Source organism: Ceratotherium simum, chromosome 14, assembly GCF_057802395.1.
Source record: "Ceratotherium simum simum isolate JZ-2026a chromosome 14, ASM5780239v1, whole genome shotgun sequence".
NCBI lineage: Eukaryota > Metazoa > Chordata > Mammalia > Perissodactyla > Rhinocerotidae > Ceratotherium > Ceratotherium simum.
The window spans coordinates 39818421-39843570 of record NC_141913.1 but is presented as its reverse complement, the minus strand read 5'-3'; the positions used below and the strand labels follow the sequence as shown (position 1 = coordinate 39843570).

At 37.2% G+C, this 25150-nt stretch overlaps 1 protein-coding gene across 2 annotated transcripts in view; it reads right to left on the bottom strand.

Moving 5' to 3' along the window:
* Positions 1–2237: 2237 nt before the first annotated feature.
* Positions 2238–25150, bottom strand: part of SMAD4 (SMAD family member 4) — a 61078-nt gene continuing 38165 nt past the window's right edge. For both annotated transcript variants that reach the window (XM_087439247.1, XM_087439248.1), the window contains 3 exons: positions 20772–20940; positions 10190–10328; positions 2238–8759 (listed from right to left, as the gene is read on the bottom strand). In XM_087439247.1, the coding sequence (XP_087295373.1) occupies positions 8548–8759; positions 10190–10328; positions 20772–20940 (520 nt within the window). In that variant the 3' untranslated portion in view covers positions 2238–8547. The remainder of the gene's footprint in view (positions 8760–10189; positions 10329–20771; positions 20941–25150) is intronic.

The following is a 25150-nucleotide window of genomic DNA, read 5'->3' as shown; positions in this document are numbered from 1 at the left end:
TTGGAGTTTGAGGATATGGTCTAATTGGTATATGTTGTGTTTGCACTTGAAAAGCATGTGTATTTTGCTGCTGTTGTATGGCTTGCTCTATAAATGTCAATCAACTAGGTCATATTGGTTGACGGTGTTGTTCAGTTCTATATGCTTGATAATTTTATGTTTAGTTGTTCTATCGTTTTAAAAGGTGTTGTTGAAGTCCTCAACTGCAATTGTGGATTTATTTCTCCATTCAATTCTAATATTTTTTGCTTCCCACATTTTGCTCTGTTGTTTGGTGTATGCACATTTAGGATTACAGGCAGACATTGTTTTATTGCGCTTCACTTTATCGCGCTTTGCAGTTATTGAGTTTTTTTTACAAGACTCTCTGCCAGCAAAAAGATTACAACTTGCTTAAGGCTCAGATGATAGTTAGCATTTTTTAGCCATATTTTTTAACTAAGGCATGTACATTGTTTTTTAGACATAACGTTATTGCACAAAGACTACAGTATAGTGTAAATAGGGAAACCAAAAAAATTCATGTGACTTGCCTTATGATATTTGCTTTATAGCAGCAGTCTGGAATCAAACGTGCAATATCTCCAAGGTATGCCTTGTACTACGTCTTCTTGATGGATTGACCTTTTTGTCATATAATGTCCCTCTCTGTCTCTGGTATTTTTCTTTGCTCTGAAATCTACTTTATCTGAGATTAACATAGCCACTCCTGCTTTTCTTCAATTAAGGTTTACCTGATACATATTTTTCCATACTTTTTGTTTCAGCTTCCCTATATTATTATGTTTGAATGAGTTTCTTGTAGACAGTGTATATTTGGGTCATGTTCCTTAATCCATTCTGCCAATATCTGTCTTTTAATTGGTACATTTAGACCATTTATATTTAATGTAATTATCAATATGTTAAGAGCTTAAGCCTGCCATTTTATTTTTTACTTTCTCTTTGTTCTGTTTTTTTGCTTGTTTTTTTTCCCTGCCTCATTGTGAGTTACTTAAACATTTTTTAGAATTCCATTTTGATTTATTTATAGTATTTCTGAGTATATCTCTTTGTGTAGCTTTTTCAGTAGTTTTAAATATTCTTCTATATACATTTAGAATCACCTTAAACAGTGTTATAATTTTTGCTTCAACTATCAAACATAATTTAGAAAACTCAAGATGAGAAAGCCTATTGTATTTACCCATATTTTTGCTACCCATATTTTTAATTTCTTCCTGATGTTCCAACTTTTCTTCTTTATCATTTCTTTTCCATTTAGAGAACTGGCTTTTGAACCATGCAATTCTGCTGGTGTCAAATTCTCTGGTTTCCCTAAACCCATCCTGTCTATCTGTCTGAGACCAAGTGGTGGCCCAAGAGGACTACATCAAAATATAGAAGTAGATGCCACCCCCAAAGTAGGGCCAGAACTAAAAGAATTATTCTTTTAGAACAGAAAGGGCTGAGGGGAAAGGGCACTGCAATTTACCACAGTGAGAAGATGGAGGTGGGAAGGGTCTGAAGGGGTGTTGGGAATGTCCTAACTTTTGAGGTTGCCATTTGTGGGAGTTGTGATGAGGCAGGAGATGGAATAGAGCACAAAGAATCTAGGTCAAGAGCAGAGGGCAGAGAGAGATGAAAAATACATACAACTGCCCTTTATCCTGAGGTGCTCCACACAGGAATGTTTTTTCCTCAACACAATGCCAATCTACCACTCTCTTCAAGTTCTAGCCTAAAATACTGTGAACTTTAGGTCGGGTGAGAATGAGGCTCTTGGTTCTTGGTTGGCCTGATAAACATATCTGGAACTCACGTCAGCAAAATAAGAAAGAAAATATTGATTTGGTCATGCTTTTTACAAGCCATTGCCATAGAGTCATGTTACCTGTCCCCGCCCCAGTGACCCTCATTTCATAGAAGAGGCAGCTACGGGGGGAAATAGCTTTCCTTAACCCTTAGATAAGCAACGACAATCTCTCCAATTTCCAATTTATGTTTTTCCTTTAAGCATCTTGGTTCTCATAATTCCCTAGCACCCACCTTTTCTCCAACCACCATCACTCTACCTTCTCCTTTTAGAAACAAGAAGAGAATGGAGACTGTTCTTCCATGATCATATTTGAAATGCTGTATTTCCCATTTCAATGGTCACAAAGCAATGACAGAAAATGTTGTCCTCAAGCTTGAGAATTCTCTAAGTGATCAGAAATTCTTTCCAGATCCAAAACATCCACAAGCTTAAGAAAAAGAATGAGCACATAATGATTTAATTGGCTTTCTCTTTTAATCAAAAACATACTTTGTTACAGAGTTCTCAGGAAAGGTTCAACTGTTTTTTAGCCACAGACTTCAACCAGGCAAAAGTACACAGAAAGCCACAGAGGAACTACCAGAGCTTTAGCTAACCAGTTTTCCAAAAAGCAGAAGCTAAATGTGGCTCTTCTCTGGATTTTGGCATAGCTGCATTCCTCTGACTTCAGGGGAGGAGACAGTTGGGAGATACGACCACCAAATCTGTCCCCAACCCCCAGTCACCTCCTCCAAATGGTTCTGCAGCCCATCAGGTTTTTATCATCTATAAGCATTCACACTTTTCCCTTAAATCACATGTCGAAGGCATTGGCCAGAACCCAATACTTGGAGTAAGTTTGCCGATTCTAGGTTTAGCCTTTTATCCAAGCCCATGAGTCCTTCTATCAATGACAAGCAGCCATAGCAACAGCAGTTGGTCTCATCCCTTCGTCTCCAGCTACCACAGAGCTGGCCTCTACCAGGACTCCCCAACCCCCCACCCTCAACCCATCCCCAAGGAAGGCTCTCAAGGTCCTTGAGAAAACCAAGTTCATTGATTATACTCATCCCAGGATAGGCTGGAAGAGAACTCTGAAAGGAATGCTCCAGCCAAAAGTCTTCTAATCAAAACAGACCCAAAAAGAGCCAAGAATAAAGTGAATAATCATCCACTGGTATTGTTTTCTTGAGTCGTAGAAACCATTTTAGTTGATGCAGTTCAGACGAATTTCCCTGTTTTGAGCATAGAAGAGTTAAGAAATCAAAGACCCAAAGTAATGACCCCTAATATCATCAGGCATTTACAGTAAGTTTTCAATCTGTTTTAGTTGGAAAAAAATTAGCACACAGCACTTAAGAGGACAGTGTCACACACATACCAACCCAAAGGGCAGAACGTCATGACTCAAAAAAGGCCTTAATAAATCTTGAATAGAGATGATGGGAAAATAAAATGAAGGCTTTTCCCCCTCTCGTTTTTTTTTTTTTTTTTTTTTTTGTTAAGTATTTATTGCAGCCCCCAAGGTGGTGCTAGGCCTTTGGTTGAATTTAAGTCTTAAGGACATATTATGTAACTTCTTGTCCATAGGAGAATAGTAATAAAATATCAAGCCTAGTCTCATGTGAATAACATGGAAATAAGTAAAAAGCCCCCTCAAACAGCAGAGCAAAGGTGAGAAAGGAATCAAAAGCTGCTGCAAGGCAGGCAAGGTCACTTAAATTTCAGAGCTGGAAGAACTCAGCCGGTCCAACTCCCTCATTTTACAGACGAGGCCACTGAGGCCCAAGAAGGTAGACGACTTGCCCAAGGTCGTACATCCAATTGGCAGCAGAGCACGAACTAGAGCGCACGGCTGTCTTGCCCCAGCCCAGAGCCACTAGCTTCAGGATGAACAACACCACCGGCTCTGGGACCTACTGAGAAAGCATCTTAAATAAACTGTGAAAACGATACCTATCAATAGAGAGAAATGATTGTCTTCACCAGAGTTTTCTCCTCAGTCCTTCCTACATTAAAAAAAAAAGGGAAAAAAGTTCATTTGTTCATTCAAGTCTGATGTTAAGATCCCTGAAAACATCAGCAATTACTTTAAGCTACTCCTGGGGGAAAAATATCAGACCCTCAATTCTCATAAAGGCACCTATAGTCAAAAATATCTGTAGAAGAGGAAGGCCAGAAGATAGGGTTCAAATGGGACACCGAAACAAAACAAAAACAAAAACGACCCTCTCATTTTCCAAGGTTTGTTTTTGTTTGTTGCTGTTGGTGGTGGTTTGTTTTTTTGTTGGTGTCCTCTAGGCAAGAGTATTGCCTCTGGCTACTGATGCTAAGTTAGGAACCCTTATAACCCCAGTTTTTGTATGAGCAGCATTTGAGTGGAAGCAACAAAACCTTTCAAAATCTTTCAAAGGTGGAAAATAATATGCCTCACTTCTCTCTACCTCAGCTACCTGAAACTCAGCAAGAATCAGGAAGCACTCCAAGCAGTCCAACTGATGTCCAATGCCAAAGCACTGAAGTCCTCAGTACTTCATAGGAAAGTTTCTTGGGTCCTGTCCCAGTTTGTCCTTGTGTTTTAAAGAAAATTCTAACAAGCTTGGTCATCTGGTTTCTTTGCCCAAGCAGTCAGAAAAATCAATCAGAAAGGGAAGAAGAAACTACTAAGGGGGGGTACACAGGAAGTGGTTGCTGTCAGAAAGGGAGAAGATGGGGGGGGGCTTAAAAAAAACTAAACATTTAAAACCCTAGCACTCTGCGACCATTCAGCAAAGGCAAAACAGTCCTGCCTGTCTTAGCAGTCCCTGAAGTCTACAAAGACAGGCACAAAAAGAAATGTTATATCCAGTATGTTCTCTCATATACATATAAAATAACTCCATCAAAAGAATGGCTAAAGTAAAAAAGTTTTACTGCTTCAATAAGGCAAGTTTGGATTACGTGGAAAATTCCATTCCACAGTGATACCAGATAAAAAACCTAGCAGCACTGGGACAAGTGCTAGAGACAAGGCTGGGCTGGAGGATGCTGCCATGAATAAGGCCACTCACTTTTTACATCCTTCCTGATGTATCTTAGGAGAAAAGAAATTATCTAGCTGTCAGAAAAAAATGGGAAGGCTTGCACAAAAGATTCTCATAGCCTATTTTCTACAATCTAGCAAAGGAGGATTTAGGCAATTATTTACAGATAGTTATCTGCAACAAGATAGGTTCTACTTTTAGAAAAAAAAGCATTCCTTCATGCTATTATCTGCTAGTCTTAGCCAAGCCCCATCTACAAAAGAGTTGTTAAGTGACTTTAGAGGCAACTGCTTTCATATATTCATTTTACCTCAGTGACCTAAAATTTACCATTTTCCCAATCTGCTATCGTTAAAGAAAATGCCAGTAAAATGACAATGCTGAATTCAGAGCAAACTATAGAAACTATCAACAAAAAGGATTCTGCCCTACTCAGAATAAAACTGCTTCTTCCAAAAGGCTCTCAAAAAGGTTCTGAACTAATCTGACTTTGCATAGCAGCTGGTGAGTAACCAACCATTAACCAGTTACCACTAAACCAGGAGTAGAAATATTTCACCGTATATTCTTTAACCTCCACAGATACTTACAGAGCACCATGGGAAAGTGTAAAATTTCCCTTCTCCAGATGGGCATGGTCAAAAAGATAACTGCAATAAATGTTTAAAATAAGATATTTACCATCTGGAAGACAGGACATTTTATTTTGCCTTCAAAATTTCTATTACAAATACTACCCCCCTTTACACCACACTCTTCCTCACAAAAATGGATTTTTAACTTTGAAATACTACACAGCTAATATGTGTTCAGTTTACTTAAATGTTTCAAATATGGTTATCCTTAGGCCAGACCACCCAATCTGTAAACCTACAACGTTTATAGGAGGAATGGGATAGGCAACGGTTAGGTCAATACAAATGAGCCATGCTCTGGAAAAACAAGGTTATATGGCAGTGATTTATTATCATTATCTTTGTATACCAGGGGTAATATACTATAAAAAATGAGATAGACTATATCCCACAAAAGAAATCTACTCCCTGGAAAATAAAGGCAACACTATTAAGGATTCCCTTTGATAACGCACTGAAAGGCACTGGACAAAAGTGAAATGGGCCTCAGTGGATTATAAATGTATGTACTTGGTTCATCTCTCACTCAGCTTTCACTCAAATTCAACATTTTGAGAGTCTTTGAGATATGAACAAGCTAGAGAAAACCCACCCACAACCGTATCCTCATAATAATCAGATTCCAAGAACTGTGGAAACTATTCTATCCCTTAAAGTAGCCATAAAATCTTAAACCTAGTGATTCTTTAGTCTTACTCATCAAAGATGACCACCTCTAAGAAATGGAAATACTATTTAACAACTCTCAGGAATAACTGATCATAACAGACTAGATGTTTTCTCCAAAGCATGTGACTGAAGCTAGGTACAAATATAAAGCAATTACTAACTAGAAGTATTTCTTTGTACTTGCAGTACTTTTATGGCTCTTAGCAGAAAGAAACCAAGACAAGTGGCTTGGCCTCCAAGAGAGACTTCTTAGCAAATATCTTCCACATATCTTCCGCAGATGATTAAACATGAAAATCTTCCTTAAAGTAGAAAAGGAGCAATGGATTGTATTATAGCATGCTTATGGTTCTAATCAAATAATCTGGATTTTAAAAATCTGTATTCTAGAACTCTCTCCTCTCACTTCTATTTTTCACTCACCGTAAATTGGACCTAAGGTCAATAATTTCTAGAGAATGCATCTTTTTTAAAATCTGCCAATAAAACTTAAATCACAAAACTTGTACAAAAAACTGGGTCTCTAACAAAAGTATCTGTAAGTACTCAAGAGTACAAATGAGTTGGTAGAGAAGTTATTTTTAAACAAAAGACATGTAGCTTGGATCAAGATCTATGTTTAAATCACAGCAATAAGCAAACTTAGTGGTTTCTAAGATGGTCTTATTAAGAAGACCTTCTAAGCAAGGAAGTAGAAGACTTGGTCATTTAAGTCGCTATAAGGATGACTATCATGCATAAGTGTTTCTCATACCTCAAACTTGTAACACACCTTCAAGAATTTTATTACGCTTAAAAAGGCCCTCCAAGCAAAAAGTAAAAGTATCCAAAAGATAATCCTTGATTTTATTTCACACTATCTATCCTGTAGACAACCTATTTATCTTGTAGACAATCAGTCCTATTTTGCTACAGTAAAATAAAAGTTCAAAAAACAACCAACTTTACACTGGATACATAATGTCCATGGGGAAGTCCTGGTAGAGCATGAGGGAAAAACCAAAGCTGCCCAATAGTACTGGCTGTTGCCTGTCATTTAGTAGAAGGTGTCTCGCCACTGAGGTTGGACTCAAAAGTGCAAAAGAAAAAAAAAACTTAAAAATCAAACCTAGAATTCAACTTTGTATGTTGAGATTCGGTTTTATTTATGCTACTAGCTAAGTAAAAAGCATACATATTGTGTCTGTGGTACAGTCAATACATTTGCAACTTTTCTACTTAAATTCTCTATACAAAGTCACTGCCAACTGATATGATCATTGATGGCAAAGGGCTTAGAATAACCAAAAGGTATAAAAAAGTTTGCAGTCTTGCCCCAAGATACAAAAACTGAATTTTAAACAATGTCATAACATACATGATTTAAACAGCATACGAAAAAAAAAGCACACATCAAATCAAGTACAAAAATATCCAAACTATCTATTAGGAACTGTAATGTTTCCATTATTCTGCATAGTATTTAACATAGAATTTAGCAGTTTCCAAAACACTCATTATTTAGTTTAAGCATTGCCACCTTTGCAGAACAGTGAGATATTAGGTGGAGTGACACTGCTTTTAGTGTTTTTAAAAATACAAAACCTTTCCCTATGAATTAATGAAGGAAAGAAATTCCTTTTCTAGGCTTCATAGTAACCAACCTTGTGCCTAGAAATATAGAAGAATACATCTAACTGTTTAACAGGGCAAAAGTTTACTTCTTGATAAATAGTTATCCAACAGGGATAACAAATGTAATTTTTAAATGATATTTCTTTGTCTGGTAATTTTAAGGAATTCTCAATATATACACAGATTAGTGTTTTGCCTTGGCAAAAATAAAATTGAAGTTGCAAGACAATCTGAATTGAAATCATCTTCACTAGTTTAACTTGCAAAAAAATATTTTGGATAAAAGGTTAGAATACATTACTATCTTATTTTTTAAACACAGTAAAGTTGCTCTTGGTAAAATTAACTCACCCACATGGCACAGTATTTTGGAGTAAATTATGGTCAACAATAACAACTTGCACACAAAATAACATAGGTGAATTAACTTTGAGAACTTCTCTGCCTTTAAAATCAGCAATATTGAATTTATCGTGTAGAATAACATACATATTGAGGTTCTGCATATAAAATGCTCTAAGACATTTTAAAGGGCTAAATTTTCCAGCACTGGAATGATTCCTTCATACATAACTGGTGAAGATTTAATAAGAATGTGTTTTCCTGATCTTCAAGCTCTGAGCCATGCCTGAAAAGTTCTAAATAGGAAAAAAAAAATTGTTTTAATCCAGTTTCTGTCTGCTAGGAGCAAGGCAGCAAACACATTTTTCAACCCTTTATGAAAAGATAAAGCAGAACAAAAGTGAAATATATCTTCAGATTATAAACAGGATTGTATTTTATAGTCCACCATCCTGATAACGTTAAGGGCCCCAAGAGTAAAAAGACCTCAGTCTAAAGGTTGTGGGTCGGCAATAGGCATGGTGTGAAGTACTTCATCTAGGAGCTGGAGGGCCCGGTGTAAGTGAATCTCAATCCAGCAAGGTGTTTCTTTGATGCTCTGTCTTGGGTAATCCGGTCCCCAGCCTTTCACAAAACTCATCCTGAGTATGCATAAGCGACGAAGGTCATCAACACCAATTCCGGCAGCAGCTGACAAACCTAACAGAAAAGATTTGGAAGACGTCAGAGGGACAGGCTGATTTCTTCCCATCCTCCCTACATCTTACATTAATAAAGTGAGCAGCTTTCTTTACTTCCTTCTCCCCAGCATATAACGTCTCTGTCAAAGTGCCAAAAGTTAAGTGTAGATCTAAACTTTATTAACAGGGACTGAAAACTTTTGGTTAAGACGATTTACATTCCACATAGGTCTTCTAGCTACTACCAATTAAAAAGTAAATTACCACAATCCACCAACACCCCACCTATTTTTCTCTTTAGAAGTGGAGGTGAAGGGATAAGGAACAACTTGTTTTTAAGAGGTCGTGCATGTCCACAGGTTGGTTCTAAGAACCTTGCTATCTGTCTAAACAGCCTAGTTCAGAGTAAGACATGACTAATAATAAGACAGTTAACAGTCCTGGTTCTAAGACTTCTTGGATGACCCAAATGATGTCTGTCTCTCAATTTCCCAGTGTAACAGAGATAATATGCAATTACCCAATGGAGGCAGTAAATAAGAACAAGAAATTTAGTAATTCTGGATTCTTTAGTAAAAGCATGTTTATAACATCAAAACTAGCAAATTAAAGGTTTAGATGCCCAAATTTTAAAAAAAATCTAATTCTCCAAATGAATACGCCTTATCTATCTCTAAATTATAAACTCCTGAACATAAGTCACAATGGAGACTCTGCATCTAATTTTCCAGTCAGAACATTCAGTCATATAGTCAATCTGCATTCATCAATATTACAATGAAACTAATGGGAGGAATTTGCATGTACTGTAGAGAAACCTGCAGGGCCACTGCAGTTTTCTTAGCCAGTGTGATTTGCTTACCACACTGAAGAGGTTAAGAACAGGGGTTGAATGAATCACTAGTTATGCCTTCAGACGTGGAAGATGGGTGCCACGTGTTTCCATCATAAAAGTCTATAGTCAGGAGTTTAACTCTGCAGTAAAAAATTCCCCATCAGTGTGAAACCTGGCACACAGTTCAATTTTACCCTAAAATTAAAAAGAAGTCTACAAGTTATCAAAATACCACCCTCACTTCGTTTTCTCTCCATGCTTAGCATACTTAAAAAAAAATTGGAGAGGTGCCTAATTCTGAAATTGAAATATGCTTTCCTTCTTGAATAAAGCCCAGTGCGTTGGTGATTACAACCCACCCTGGCTGGTGAGGCAGGAATTAGAAGCATCAACAAAAAAAGGGGAGATTGATCAGTATAATGTAATAATAACCCCCTTTCTCCTTTATCCCATACTCCCTTTTTGATATAAAAAGAATAAAAACAGTGTCCTAGACAAAGGGCAACTATTACAGAAGAAGTTTTTTATAAATTCAAAAATGTTATTATCCCAGTAAATCAAGATAAAACACCAACTATTACACTTAAAAAAAAAAAAATCAAAAGCATACTTACTGATAGCTGGAGCTATTCCACCTACTGATCCTGGGCCAGGGATGTTTCCGGCCACGGCCGCCGCCTGAGCAGCTGCTGCAGCTTGTGCAGTGGCCGCCTGCTGCTGCATCTGACGATGACACTGACGCAAATCAAAGACCTTTAAAAAAGAAGTATAAGTTTCACACTCTGAGTCCATCAGAAGAGATCCCATACGTCAAAAATCAATGCACTATTTAAAACTCATAGCTTCATTTAGCTCTCAGAAGAAAAGAATTAACTAAAAATTTTAGGTTTTTATGTAGACTGTAATTGATTAGTTAGGAAAGGTGGCTTGGAGCTCACCATGAGGCACCTTTCACTATCAGGACAGCTTTGGCTACCCCGTGCCTCTGTATCCTTTTTCTCTAGTTCAGTATGGGTCAGCCATTACTGTTTTTGTGAAAAACCACCTGTGTGTATAAAATGCACAGTGAAGAAATCACCCCCACCCTTTCATAACCAAATTGCTGACAGTTTTCTTTAGGCTGAACTGATGGCCTTGGTCATATGGCCATCTTTTCTTTATCATTCTAGCTATTTGGAGGAGTGTAATAAATGGCATTGCCACTATATAAGAGAACATCTGCATATTTTAGATGCACACTTTAGTACATAGGAGCAAAATAACATGACATCTAGCATTTGTTTTAAAATACTTAAGAAACAAAGAAAAAAGGATAGATCGAGCAAATGTAAAATCTTAACAACTACTTAGTCTCAGTGATGGGTATATGGGATTTCATTAAACTAGTTCATCTCTACTTTTCTGTATGTTTACAAATGCTCATAATTAAAAAAAAAAAAAAAGATTAGCTTTGAATCCTATCACTGATATCTGCTAATTACATGGGTTAAGTTTCCTAACCTCTCCTGGAGCCTCAACTTTCTTATCTATAAAATGAAAATGCTAAGTGTACATGCTTTTTCATAGGGTTGTTGTAAACTTGGCATAGTATACAGTAAACTGTTAATAAATGTTACTTATTATTTTGTTTTTGGCCTCCCTGTAGCCATTTACCTTTCAGGATGAGCAAGGAGTTCATACGTCATTTCAGTGTTCTTCATCAGCATGCGAAAGGCTAGCATATTAAGGGAGGGGTTGCCACTTTTACCCTTATCCTCATGCAAGTACTGGAATGTTCTCACCGTAAGCAACAAATTACGGATGACAAATCACATCCCCTTTTTTCTAGGAAAACATCAACTTCCTAACATAATGTATTTGCTTATATTTGCACTAAAAAAAAGCACTGGAAGATTATACAAGCAGAGTGGTCATCTATAGAAGTTGTAGGAAAGGAAGACAAGGATAGAATAGAAGCAAGGCTGCTCAATGCAAATTTTTTTTATATTTTAATTTCTGAACCATGTGACTATACTCCTTATTCAAGGAATAAAATTTTAACAAATCCTCCTAGTATGCACAACATCCAAACATGAGCAAGCATAATTATCCTTGACAGTAAAAGAAATCAAAGAATGAATAACACACTATTCATCAGATAAACAACAGAATACGGAACTCAAACCAATTATTTTCAGATGCCTGAAAAAACTGATTGTCTTTAACCATGGTATTTACACGAACCATACAACAATAATAAATAAAACAACTCTCTTCAAATAGCAAATCACATTCCTATTTACTTATTTCTCTACTCAATGCCTATCTTCTAGCATCAATGAAGGACAAAACTTAGACTATCCTATTCTCTGAAGGGATATGAATTTGTCAAATATATATATATTACCCGGCCAAACCATTAGTCCTAGAAGACTTCAGGACAGAAAACATAACAAAGTCACATCTGGAAATCAGAAATCCCACAATGCCCAGAACAGAAACCACTATTTTTTCAAGATTTCCCAAAAGTCCATTAGATTCTGAACTTTTCCACTGGGCTATGTACTCCTGGAAGGCATTACATACCACAGCACAAAGCAGGGACTCAAATATTTGGAAAGTTGAATAGCTCTACAACCACTTTTTTTTTCAGAAGGAAATTAATAAACTTTATTTTTTACAGCAGTTTTAGGTCACAGTAAAACTGAGTAGAAAGTAAAGTGCTTATCCCCACTCAAGCACAAACTCCCCCACCATCAATATCCTGCACCACAGCGGTACAATTCTTATAACTGAAGGGACTATATCGACACATCATTATCACCCAAAGCCATAGTTTACATTAGGTTTCACTCTTGGTTTCATACATTTCTATAGGTTTGGGCAAATTATAATGGCATGTATCCAACATTGGAGTACCATACAGAGTAGTTTCACTGCCCTAAAAATCCTCTGTGCTCTGCTTATGCTTCCTTCCCTCGCCCCTTAACCCTGGCAACCACTGATCATCTCACTGCCTCCACAGTTTTGCCTTTTCCAGAATGTCATATAGCTGGGATCATACAGTATGTAGCCTTTTCAAATTGGCTTCTTTCACTTAGGAATATGCATTTAAGGTTCCTCCATATCTTTTCATGGCTTGATAGCTCATTTCTTTTTAGTGCTGAATAATATTCCATTGTCTGGATGTACCACAGTTTATTTATCCATTCACCTACTGAAGGACATCCCGGGTGCTTCCACTTTTTGGCAATTATAAATATCTATGTGCAGGTTTTTGTGTGGACATAAGTTTTCAATTCATTTGGGTAAATACCAAAGAGTTTGATTGCTGGATTGTATACTAAAGAGTATATTTAGCTATGTAAGAAACTACCAAACTGTCTTCCAAACTGGCTGTACCATTTTGCATTCCCACCAGTAATAAATGAGAGTTCCTGTTGTTCTACGTTACTGCCAGCATTTGATGTTGCCAGGGTTTTGGATTTTGGCCATTCTACTAGGTATGCAGTGGTATCTCATTGTTTTAATTTGCAATTCCCTAATGACAAATGATGTTGAATATCTTTTCATATGCTTACTTGCTATTTGTATATCTTCTTCAGTGAGGTGTCTATTCAGGTTTTTTGCCCATTTTTTAATTAGGTTGTTTGTTTTCTTACTGTTGAGTTTTAACAGTTTTCTAGATTTTAGATAATAAATAGTCTTTTATCAGATTTGTCTTTTGAAATATTTTCTACTAGTCTGTGGCTTTTCTTCTTCTTTTCTTATCTACATTGTCTTTCGCAGAGCAGAAGTTTTTAATTTTAATGAAGTATAGCCCATCAATTATTTCTTTCATGAATCATGCCTTGGGTGGTGTATCTAACAAGTCATCACCATACCCAAGGTCATCTAGGTTTTCTCCTGTGTGATCTTCTAAGAGTTTTATGGTTGTGTGTTTTCCATTTAGGTCTTTACAAAAACACACAACTCAAAAAAAATTTTTTTAACCATCACTAACCAAGTATTGTACATATATAATCTTTTTATCTGGGAGCAGGGAATAAAATTTGCTTATAAATTCCCAGGATTCAAATATGCTCTCAACATACCCCCACCCCCACCATGAGTCATTAAAAAATAACCAACAGATCCTCACATACAGGCTCTTTACAATATGTTGTAAACAATCGCAATTATGATTATTTTAGCCTAAATCTATGTTAATCACCAGCAACACATATTATAGGTAACCATAAAGATGAAATCTTAAAACATTATGACTTTTACCTGCAAACGTAGCAAAAATGATTCATTAAGCACCTCAGCAAATCCTCCTCCCACCGTGTATTATTTACGTAATTACAGCACTGAAACCAGAAGACTTATAATTATTGGCTATACAGTCATGCATTGATTAATGACAGGGATATGTTCTGAGAAATGCATCATAAGGCAATTTCATCGTTGTGCAAACATCATAGAATGTACTTACACAAATCTAGATGGTATAGGCTACACACCTAGGCTACATGATACTAATGTTATGGAACCACCATCATATATGCAGTCTGATGTTGACCAAAACGTCATTATGCAGCGTGTGAGTATACTGGTATCTGAAATCTGGGTTCTCTCCTGAATGTACACTATATCTAACCCATTATACCATACTAGATTTAACCTGTTATACCAGATGGTAAAATTAAGGCTATCACTGAAATGCAACCATCTTTCTTTCAGAATATGACTGAGTTGTTCATAAAGACAATTCAAAGTAACCAAAGGTTTTAAATATTCTTTTTGGCTCAGATCTAGGAGATATCTCTGATCAGCACTCCTGAGCTAATAAACAACTTACCTCTGCTTTCATTTATATAAACATACTTCCTGTGGTTACTCTCATATAAGGTTATTACAAACTTATTACTTAACACAGGTGAGTGTCTTATAAAGATCACTGTCACCATCTTCAGGATACTGTCTTTCAATCAGCAAATTCTGGCATTTTTCTTTCATAAAGCTTAATTACAACACTCTCAGTTTAAATCAACACCAGGAAACAGTAACCCATAAAGAGAAACAGAAGGTTGTGTTGGTGTACTGGGAATCTGCACGTAAGATTGCATGAAGGACTTGCTAAGTTACCTGACCTAGAGGTAAGAATCACAATAGACGGTAATTGGGAATAAATTTAAGTGGGGAATCATAATAATCTTCAACCTAGCCCACTTGTGGTTTAGAAGCATCCACTGCCCCCTTCCCCTAACATATACGTATTCAAAAACAAACCTGACTCAACATTATCAGAGAAATGCAAATCAAAAACCACCACAATGAGATATCACTTCACACTCAGTGGGATGGCTAAAATCGAAAAGACAGATAATAACAAGTGTTGATGAGACTAGAGAGAAACTGGAACCTTCCTACACTGCTGATGGGAATGTAAAATGGCGCAGCCACTTTGGAAAACAATCTGGCAGTCCCTCAAACAGTTATGCACAGTTACCTGACAATCCAGCAGTTCCACTCCTAGGTATATACTCAAGAGAAATGAAGACTTATGTTCACACAAAACTTGTACATGAATGTTCATAGCAGTATTATTCATAATATAGCCAAAAACTGGAAACACATATGTCCCATCAACTGATAAATGGATAAACAAAATGTATATGGAATATTATTCAGCCATAAAAAGGAAGGAAGCACTGATATATGCTACAAAATGAAATTTGAAAACATTATGCTTAGTGCAAGAAGTCACAGAAGACCACATTATATTATTCCATTTATACGAAATGTTCTGAATAGGCAAATCAGTAGAAACAGAAAGTAGATTAGTGGTTGTCTAGGGCTGGGGGAAATAGGGTTATGGGAGGTGATAGCTAAAAAGTACAGGGTTTCTTTCTGGGGTGACGAAAATGTTCTAAAATTGATTGTGGTGATGGCTGCACAACTCTGTGAGTATACTAAAAATCTCTGAATTGTACACTCTAAATGTGTGAATTATATGGTATGTGAATTATATTTCAATATCTCAATAAAGCCTTTAAAAAACCTGAGTGCCCAGTGCTAAGCAACATAAAACAAAACAGATCTTACTTTTGAAAGCAAAGAGCATGGCCACTTAGAGAGAAATTAGATATTTGCTTTATTTAAAGCTTGCAAAATGCCATTACATCAGATTTTCACAAATGTAAGATCACTACTATGCCATGAGTGAAGCAGGAAAAAAATCAACACCTTAGAAGAGAAAAACCCGGACAATTTAGTTCCAGCTTCTTGGTTTATAAAATGAAAGAATGGCTCTCCAAACCTATGTTTTCCTTATTTTAACTAAAAAGGGAAAAGAGTGTGTGTGTGTGTGTGTGTGTGTGTGTGTGTGTGTTTGGAGGGGGTCTTCTCAATTGTGGGCACTCCCTCCAGGGGTCCATGTGATCTGCAAACGATTCACAAATTAGTTACTGCTGCCCAAAAAATTAGCAAATGAAGAAAATGCCAATGGTTAGATTTACAGTATACCTGCATCTCTTTCTGGCTAACAAGACGACTCTTCTGAAGAACAATAATATACTTGGTAAACAGAATTAATTTTTTACATCTTAGTTAATATGACAAAAATGGAAAGCTGTTTTTTACTCCACTAAAATATCCCACAAGACAGTTATTTATTGTTCATAGTAAAAGCCTGAGATTACTATAAAAATCCATCCATGACAGTGGTTTATCAGGTGATGACATATCTCATCTCCTGGGGACTGAAAAAGAGCCATTTGTACCAAAATAGAGATGTTACATTTATTTGACAATCCTAAAAATCACTTTAATTATACAAGATTCCACATTTTTTAAGCTCAAATGTTTTAAATACTACCCCACATCCGATAAGTTCATAACTACTGTCTGGCACATAGTATATATTCAACACTGTAGTTCTCTGTCCATTCACTTCAAATTACACAAGTAATCCAGAGACTTCCAGTCACGATGGACGAGTAGGTATGCATAATCACCTTCTCTCTCTGCTCCAAACACATGCAAAGAATGGAAAAACTATTAAAATAGATATCCTCCAAGCCAATCATAAAATTCATATGGAAATACAAAGGGCTGGCAATAGCCAAAACAATCCTGGAAAAAGAACCAAGTTGGAGAACTTACACTTCTCAACTTCAAAACTTACTACAAAGCTACAGTCATCAAGACAGAGCAGTACTGTCATAAGGATAGATACATAGATCAACAAAATAGAACTGGTAGCCCAGAAATAAACCTTTACATTTAAGGTCAACTAAATTGCAACAAAGGTGTTAAGATAATTTAACAAAGGAAAGAAGAGTCATTTCAACAAATGGTGCTGGAACAACTGGATACCTCAAGCAAAAGAATGAAGCTGGATCCCTTCCTTACACCACACACAAAAATTAACAAAAAGGATCACAAACCTAAAGGTAAGAACTAAAACTATAAAACACTTACAAGAAAACATAGGAGTAAATCTTCATGACCTTGCATTAGGCAATGGTTCAAAAGCACAAGCAACCAAAGAATAGATAAATTGGACTACATCAAAATTAAAAACTTTTGGGCTGGCCCCGTGGCTTAGCGGTTAAGTGCGCGTGCTCTGCTACTGGCGGCCCGGGTTCGGATCCCGAGCGTGCACTGACGCACTGCTTGTCCAGCCATGCTGAGGCCGTGTCCCACATACAGCAACTAGAAGGATGTGCAACTATAACATACAACTATCTACTGGGGCTTTGGGAAAAAAAAAGGAGGAGGATTGGCAATAGATGATAGCTCAGAGCTGGTCTTCCTCAGCAAAAAGAGGAGGATTAGCACAGATGTTAGCTCAGGGCTGATCTTCCTCACAAAAAAACAAAAGAAAGAAAAAAAAATTAAAAACTTTTGTGCTGCAAATCATATCACCAAGGAAGTAAAAGACATGCCAAAGAATGGAAGAAAATATTTGCAAATCATTTATCTGATAAGGGACCCAGAATACATAAAGGACTCTTACAACTCAACAGTAAAAAGAACAATTAAAAGTGGGCAAAAGATCTGAACAGATGTTTCTCCAAAGAAGATATACAAATGGCCAATAAGCACTTGAAAAGATGTCCAACATAATTAGCCATTAGGGAAATGCAAATCAAAAGCACAACGAGATACCACTTCAAGTCCACAAGGAGCTAAATAAAAAAGACAGATAATAACAAGTGTTCATGAGAATACAGAGAAATTGAAACTCTCAAATATACATTCCTGGTGGAAAAGTAAAACGGCACAGCCACTTTGGAAAACAGTCTGGCAGTCCTTCAAAAAGTTAAACACGGAATGACCTCATGATCCAGCAATCCCATTCCTAGGTATATACCCAAGAAAATAAAAACATACATCTATCTAAAAACTTGTACATGAATGTTCATAGCAGCACGATAAGAACAAAAACAGAAGGTGTAGAGAACAGGAATTCGACTTCTTAGAGTAATATGGAAAGACACAACAACCAGGCTCTCTGAGGGCTACAACTGGGCACCTGCCCATGAATCAAATGCTGGTAAAATACTTTGACAGCTAACCAGAAATGTACCTAGGAATAAAATTCTTGCCCATAGCAGAGGTAAGCATCAGAGAAACCTATGCAACAGGAATTAGGCCCTGAGAATACCCTGGGGATTGGAACTCAATTTCCTCAAGGGACAAAATTTCTCTACCTCCTAAATATAATAACTGGTTCTGAAATGTGAACCCCAAGGTGCCAGACTAAGGCAAAACTGCTCTATAGGGAGAAGCAATGACAGAGAGGGAAAAGTAAAAAATAAAAATAAAATGAATTAATTCTCTCAAGTCAAACATAAAATAGATTACAAAACATTTGAGGCAATCCAACACCATTTAAAAATAATAACAAAGCACAAACAACTAAAATTCCTTGTGGAAAAATTGAAAAACACAAATAAAGATAATTTCACTTCCCAGAGACAATTCCCAATAAGACATTGTACACACCATTCTAGACTTGTGGGTATATATAAACAAATACAAATATCCATGACACTATCTCTTTAATAAAAACGGGATCACATTCTTTGTTGTTAGTGCCAGCAAGCTGATTCCTGTGGACAGCAGAGCAACACTCTGCCCAGTCTTTTTGCGCCACCCTCTCACTTTCTGGCACTATATCAGACAATGCTCTGCTGCTATTCATAGGGTTTTCACGGTCAATTTTTTCAGAAGTGGGTGGCCAGGTCTTCCAACCTAGTCTGTTTTAGTCTGGAAGCTCTGCTGAAACCTGTCCACCATGGGTGACTCTGCTGGTATTTGAAATACTGGTGGCATGGCTTTCAGAATCACAGCAACACAGTCTGACAACTGATAAACAATAGTTCCCTGACCAGGAAACAAACCCAGGCAATGGGCATGGGAGCACCGAATCTTAACCACCAGACCACCATCATATTCTATGTATTGTTTAATCACCTTTTCACACCATGAATATCCTATCGATAAATATAATTTAATATTTTATTGTTCTATTCTATTGCACTGTTTTAACAGACCAAACCTATAAATGGTCCTCTAATTGTCAAAACTTTTAACAAGGAATTACTATTAATTTTGTTAGGTGTGATAAATAGCTTGTGATTACATTTTCTACAACTATTTATCAATTAACAATTCATACCAGAGTATTTTATGAGTGAACTAATATAATGTTTGGAATTGGCTTTAAATTACTACAAGAAAAAAAAGTAGAGAAACACCTTAAAGATTGGTAAAATGCTGATAATTGTTGAAGCTAGCTAGTGGGTACATGGGGGTTTATTATTTTTCTCTATACTCGATATATTTGAAAGTTTCATTTAAAAAACAGATCCCTGTATCTTTTAACTGAACTATAGTGACTAAAAATGAGATACTGGGTTTGTTGTTGAAAAGCAATCAAGCAATTCCATTTTTGTAGACACTATTTGGCTATATTATTTGTATGGTAAGCAATTTCCTGGGAATAAGCAATGAGGTACAGCTAATTCCACTAATTTCAGTAGCTAACAAGGAAAATGCTTAGGATGACTGCGAAAAATCTGAAATTAAAAATATATTCAGGGCCGGCCCCGTGGCTTGGCGGTTGAGTGCGCGCGCTCCGCTGCTGGCGGCCCGGGTTCGGATCCCGGATGCGCACCGACGTGCCGCTTCTCCGGCCATGCTGAGGCTGCGTCCCACATACAGCAACTAGAAGGATGTGCAACTATGACATACAACTATCTACTGGGGCTTTGGGGGAAAAATAAATAAATAAAATTATAAAAAATATATATATACATATATTTAACTATCTTTCTCTTGCAAAAACAATGTATGTTATAAACTAAAATTGAAATGGGCTGAATATGTAATAATTAATGAAAAATACCTCAGGCTTAATTTACAAAATGATATAGCAAATAAAACTCATTTAATGCACAAAATAACTAACCTTAAAAAACCTAGTGGTGGGGCTGGCCCCGTGCCTGGTTAAGTGTACGTGCTCCACTACTGGCGGCCCGGGTTTGGATCCCCGGCGCGCACGGACACACCATTTGTCCGGCCATGCTGAGGCAGCATCCCACATACAGCAACTAGCAGGATGTGCAACTATGACATACAACTATCTACTGGGGCTTTGGGGAGAAAAATGGAAAAAAAAAAGGAGAAGGATTGGCAATAGATGTTAGCTCAGGGGCGGTCTTCCTCAGCAAAAAGAGGAAGATTGGCATGGATGCTAGCTCAGGGCTGATCTTCCTCAAGGAAAAAAAAAAAACCTAGTGTTGAAGAATTTTTCATTTCTCAGGTTCTTAATTTGAAAAGCTATTAATTTTAGAATTCCCTTTCATAAAATCCTGAATATTGGCTAAGATAAAATTCCAGAGACTGATTTTTACATATTTTATATCAAAGGAATACAAGTTTAAAGGTTTCTTTCACTCAATATTTTCAAGAGCCCCTCATTACTCTAAAACTTTTAAGTAAATTTGCTAATTAAACAATAGGGCATTAATGCAACCACAAAATTAGATAACCAATCAGGTCAATAAATGCCCCAGGAAATGTGTTTTATACACAAAAATAATTTCTGATTATTTAACACATAAAAAGACATTTTTCTACTTTTCCCACCTCCACCTTGATTCTTTAAACAACAAACACAGCTTCCAAAGTCTAAAATATTTGAGTAAAATTGCAACTAACCTTTATATATGCACTTGGATAGATCTTATGAACAGCATCTCCAGGTGCACGCCCGGCTTCTCTGTCTAAGTAGTAACTCTGTACAAAGACTGCGTGGTCGCTAAGGCACCTGACCCAAACATCACCTTCACCTTTACATTCCAACTGCACCCCTTTGCCTATGTGCAACCTTAGGAAGAAAAAGAGAATTACATTCCATTTTGATAAGTATTTAAAAATAAATTTTACTTCAGATTATATAACATACCCAATAATGAAAAATTAAAAAGAAAGAACATTATATAACACCGTGACCAAAAGATCACCATTGTTAAGATTTTTGTATATTTTCTTCTTTTTTAAATATCTTATTTATATATAATACGATGAGCATATATATAATGCTTACTATGTGTCAGGAACGTTTAACATAAATCCTCACTTAACCTTCACAATTCAATGAGGTAAATACTATTATTCCCATTTTATAAATGATGAAACTAAGGTTTCTGTCCAAATCAATAGCCATTAGCTGCACGTGGCTATTTAAATTAAGTTAATTTAAATTAATTTAAAAATTCAGTTAATCACATGAGGGGCCAGCCTGGTGGCGTAGCGGTTAAGTTCGTGCGTTCTGCTTCGGCGGCCTGGGTTCGCCAGTTTGGATCCTGGGCATGGACCCATGCATCGCTCATCAAGACATGCTGAGGCGGCATCCCATACAGAGTAATTAGAAAGATATACAACTATGACATATAACTATCTACTGGGGCTTTGGGGAGAAAAAAGGAAACGAGGAAGATTGGCAAAAGATGTGAGCTGAGGGCCAATACTCCTCAAAAAAAAAAAAATTCAGTTAATCACATGAGCCATATTTTAAGTGCTCAATAGCTACCTGTGGCTAGTGGCTACTGTGCTGGATAGCACAGTTATAAACAATTTCCTTCATCACAGAAAATTCTATTAGATAGTACTGGTTTAGAGAATAGGTAATTTGCCAAAATCACACAGCTAGTGACAGAGTCATGATTATGTGCTTACACATACACACATTTCCTTAAAGAGCTGAGATCAAACAGGACCTCAAATTGTGTATGTTTTCCTGTAATATTTCACCTTAAGCATTTACAATTGATTATATAAATTTTTATTAACATTTTAATGACTATATAAAAAAGAAAGTTTATCGAAGATTGGAGAGGTGATGTCAGCGTCATGGCGGAGTGAGCTTTCCCAGGAACTCTTCCCCCGATAAGATACAACAAAAGGAACAGTCACAGACCAACAACAGAATCCCAGACAGTGAAAAGCTAGATAGAAAGATCCACACTGCTGCACATCTGAGAGTGGAACGTGCTGGGCCCCCAGAGGAAGTGGGGAGAGGTAAGGAGAACTCCTCTCCCTCCCCATCAGATCAGCGATCCCGGTCCACGCGGCTCCCAGAGAGGGGGGAGGGGTGGCCCTCAGCAGGGAAACCGTAGTTCTTCTGGCTCTCTCAGCCAGTGGGCAACTCCCACACAGAGGACTCAGAAGAGCCAGAGGGCTACCATAAACATCTGAGCACCCCAGAGAGCAGATAACGAGGGGCCAACGAGAAGCCTCCCACATCAGGGACCCAGAGGGCAAAAGAGAGAGCGCCCCCTCCCTGCAAACCGGACCCGGCAGCTAAGCCAACCAAACCAGACCAAGCAATCCGCGGCAGACCAGATCAAGCGATCGGACCCACGGATCGCAGCGGGAAAAAAAAAAAAACAAAACTGCAGATCGCAGCAGAAAAACCGCAGCAAAGCGCAGGGGGCTTAGACTTCACAGCCCTTTACCACCACACAGTTGCAGCGGGTGGAAATTGCAACCAGAGATTTCCAGGATGAGGAAAAACAAAGCCAACACAGGAACCACAATGCAAAGATATATGAAATCACCAGACCAGAAGCAAAATGACAAGCACCCAGAAACCAACCCCCAAGACACAGAAATCCATAATCTAAATGACAGAGATTTCAAAATAGCTATCATAAAAACACTCAACGAAATACGAGACAACACAGACAAACAGTTCAATGAGATTAGGAGTTTCTTCACAAAAGAGATTGAAATCATAAAGAAAAACCAATCAGTGCTGATGGAGATGAAGAACACAATGGAGGCGATAAAGGAGAATCTGGAATCTTTAAAGAACAGAGCTGACAATATGGAGGAAAGAATTAGCACTTTAGAGGATAGGAATACAGATATGCTCCAGATGGAAGAGGAGAGAGAACTAAGACTAAAAAGAAATGAAGAAAGACTCCGAGAAATATCTGACTCTATTAGGAAATGTAACATAAGAATTATAGGTATTCCTGAGGGAGAAGAGAGGGAAAGAGGAACACAGAGCCTATTCAAGGAAATAATAGCTGAGAATTTCCCAAATGTGGGGAAGGAGCAGGAAATACCAGTAAGCGAAGCCAACAGGTCACCTAAATATATTAACAGACAAAGGCCCAGTCCACGACACCTAGTGGTAAGGCTAGCCAGAGTCAATGACAAAGAAACAATATTAAGGGCAGCTAGACAAAAACAAAAAACAACGTAGAAAGGAACTCCCATCAGGCTCTCAGCGGATTTCTCAAGAGAAACTTTACAGGCTAGGAGAGACTGGAATGATATATTCAAAATACTGAAAGACAAAAACTTTCAGCCAAGTATACTCTATCCAGCAAAAATATCCTTCAAATATGATGGAGAAATAGTAACTCTCCCAGATAAACAAAAGCTAAGGGAGTTCATGGCCACGAGACCCCCACTACAAGAAATACTCAAGAAGGCCCTCAGGCCAGAAAAAAAGAAGAGAAAGGGAATACAAAGCTTGAAGCAAGGAGAAAAATAAGTAGATAAACTCAGAAAAAGAGATCTTTACTGGAATAGGTTAGCAACCACTTAAATACTAAAATCAAAGATCAAAGGAAGGAACTCACCAAAAATAAATTTAACCTCATCACTGTAAACACACACCCACAACACAAGATAGAATAAGGTATAACAATAACAACTTAGAAGGGGAAGAGGAAAGTGATTGAATTGACTTAGTATAAGGAAATAGGAGGCCATCAGATAATGGACTATCTCATAAACAAGATTTTTTACCCAAACCTCAAGGTAACCATTAAACAAATAATCAAAACAAAACCACCTATGATAAACAAAGAGAAAACTAGAAGAGTCATAAGACAGAACAACCAAACTGAATTGGCAGTCCGAAACAAATGGGACGAGAAACAAAGGAAACGCAAAAGAACCAGAAAATAAGTGACAAAACTGCAACATAAGCCCTCATATATCAATAATTACCCTAAATGTAAATGGATTGAACTCTCCAATCAAAAGATACAGAGTGGCAGGATGGATTAAAAAGCAAGACCCAACAATATGCTGTCTTCAGGAAACACATCTTAGCACTAAAGACAAGCACAGGCTCAGAGTGAAAGGATGGAAGACAATACTCCAAGCTAATGGCAAACAAAAAAAAGCAGGTGTTGCATACTCACATCAGACAAAGTAGACTTTAAGATAAAACAGGTTAAGAAAGACAAAGAAGGGAAATATATAATGATAAAAGGGACACTCCACCAAGAAGACATATCACTTATAAATATATATGCACCCAACATAGGAGCACCAATGTACATAAAGAAACTATTAACAAACCGAAAAGGAGACATTAACAACAACACAATAATAGTAGGGGATCTTAACACCCCACTTACATCAATGGATAGATCATCCAGACAAAAAGTCAATAAAGAAATAGTAGACTTAAATGAAAAACTGGATGAGATGGACCTAGTAGACATATACAGGGCACTCCATCCAAAAACAGCTGACTACACATTCCTCTCAAGCGCGCATGGAACACTCTCTAGGATAGACCATATATTGGGAAACAAAGCAAGCCTCAATAAATTTAAGAAGATTGAAATCATAACAAGCATCTTTTCAGACCATAAGGCTATGAAACTGGAAATGAACCATGAAAAAAAAATTGGGAAAGTGACAAAAATGTGGAGATTAAACAACATGCTACTGAACAACCAATGGCTCATTGATGAAATTAAAGGAGAAATCAAAAGCTATCTGGAAACAAACGAAAATGATAATATGCCATATCAAACCATACGGGATGCAGCAAAAGCGGTCCTGAGAGGGAAACTCCTAGCAATACAAGCCCACCTTAACAAACAAGAAAAAGCCCAAATAGGCAACCTTAAATTACACCTAACAGAACTAGAAAAAGAAGAACAAACAAAGCCCAAAGCCAGCAGAAGGAGAGAAATAATAAAAATCAGAGCAGAAATAAATGAAATTGAGACCAACAAAACAGTAGAAAGGATTAATGAAACAAAGAGTTGGTTCTTTGAGAA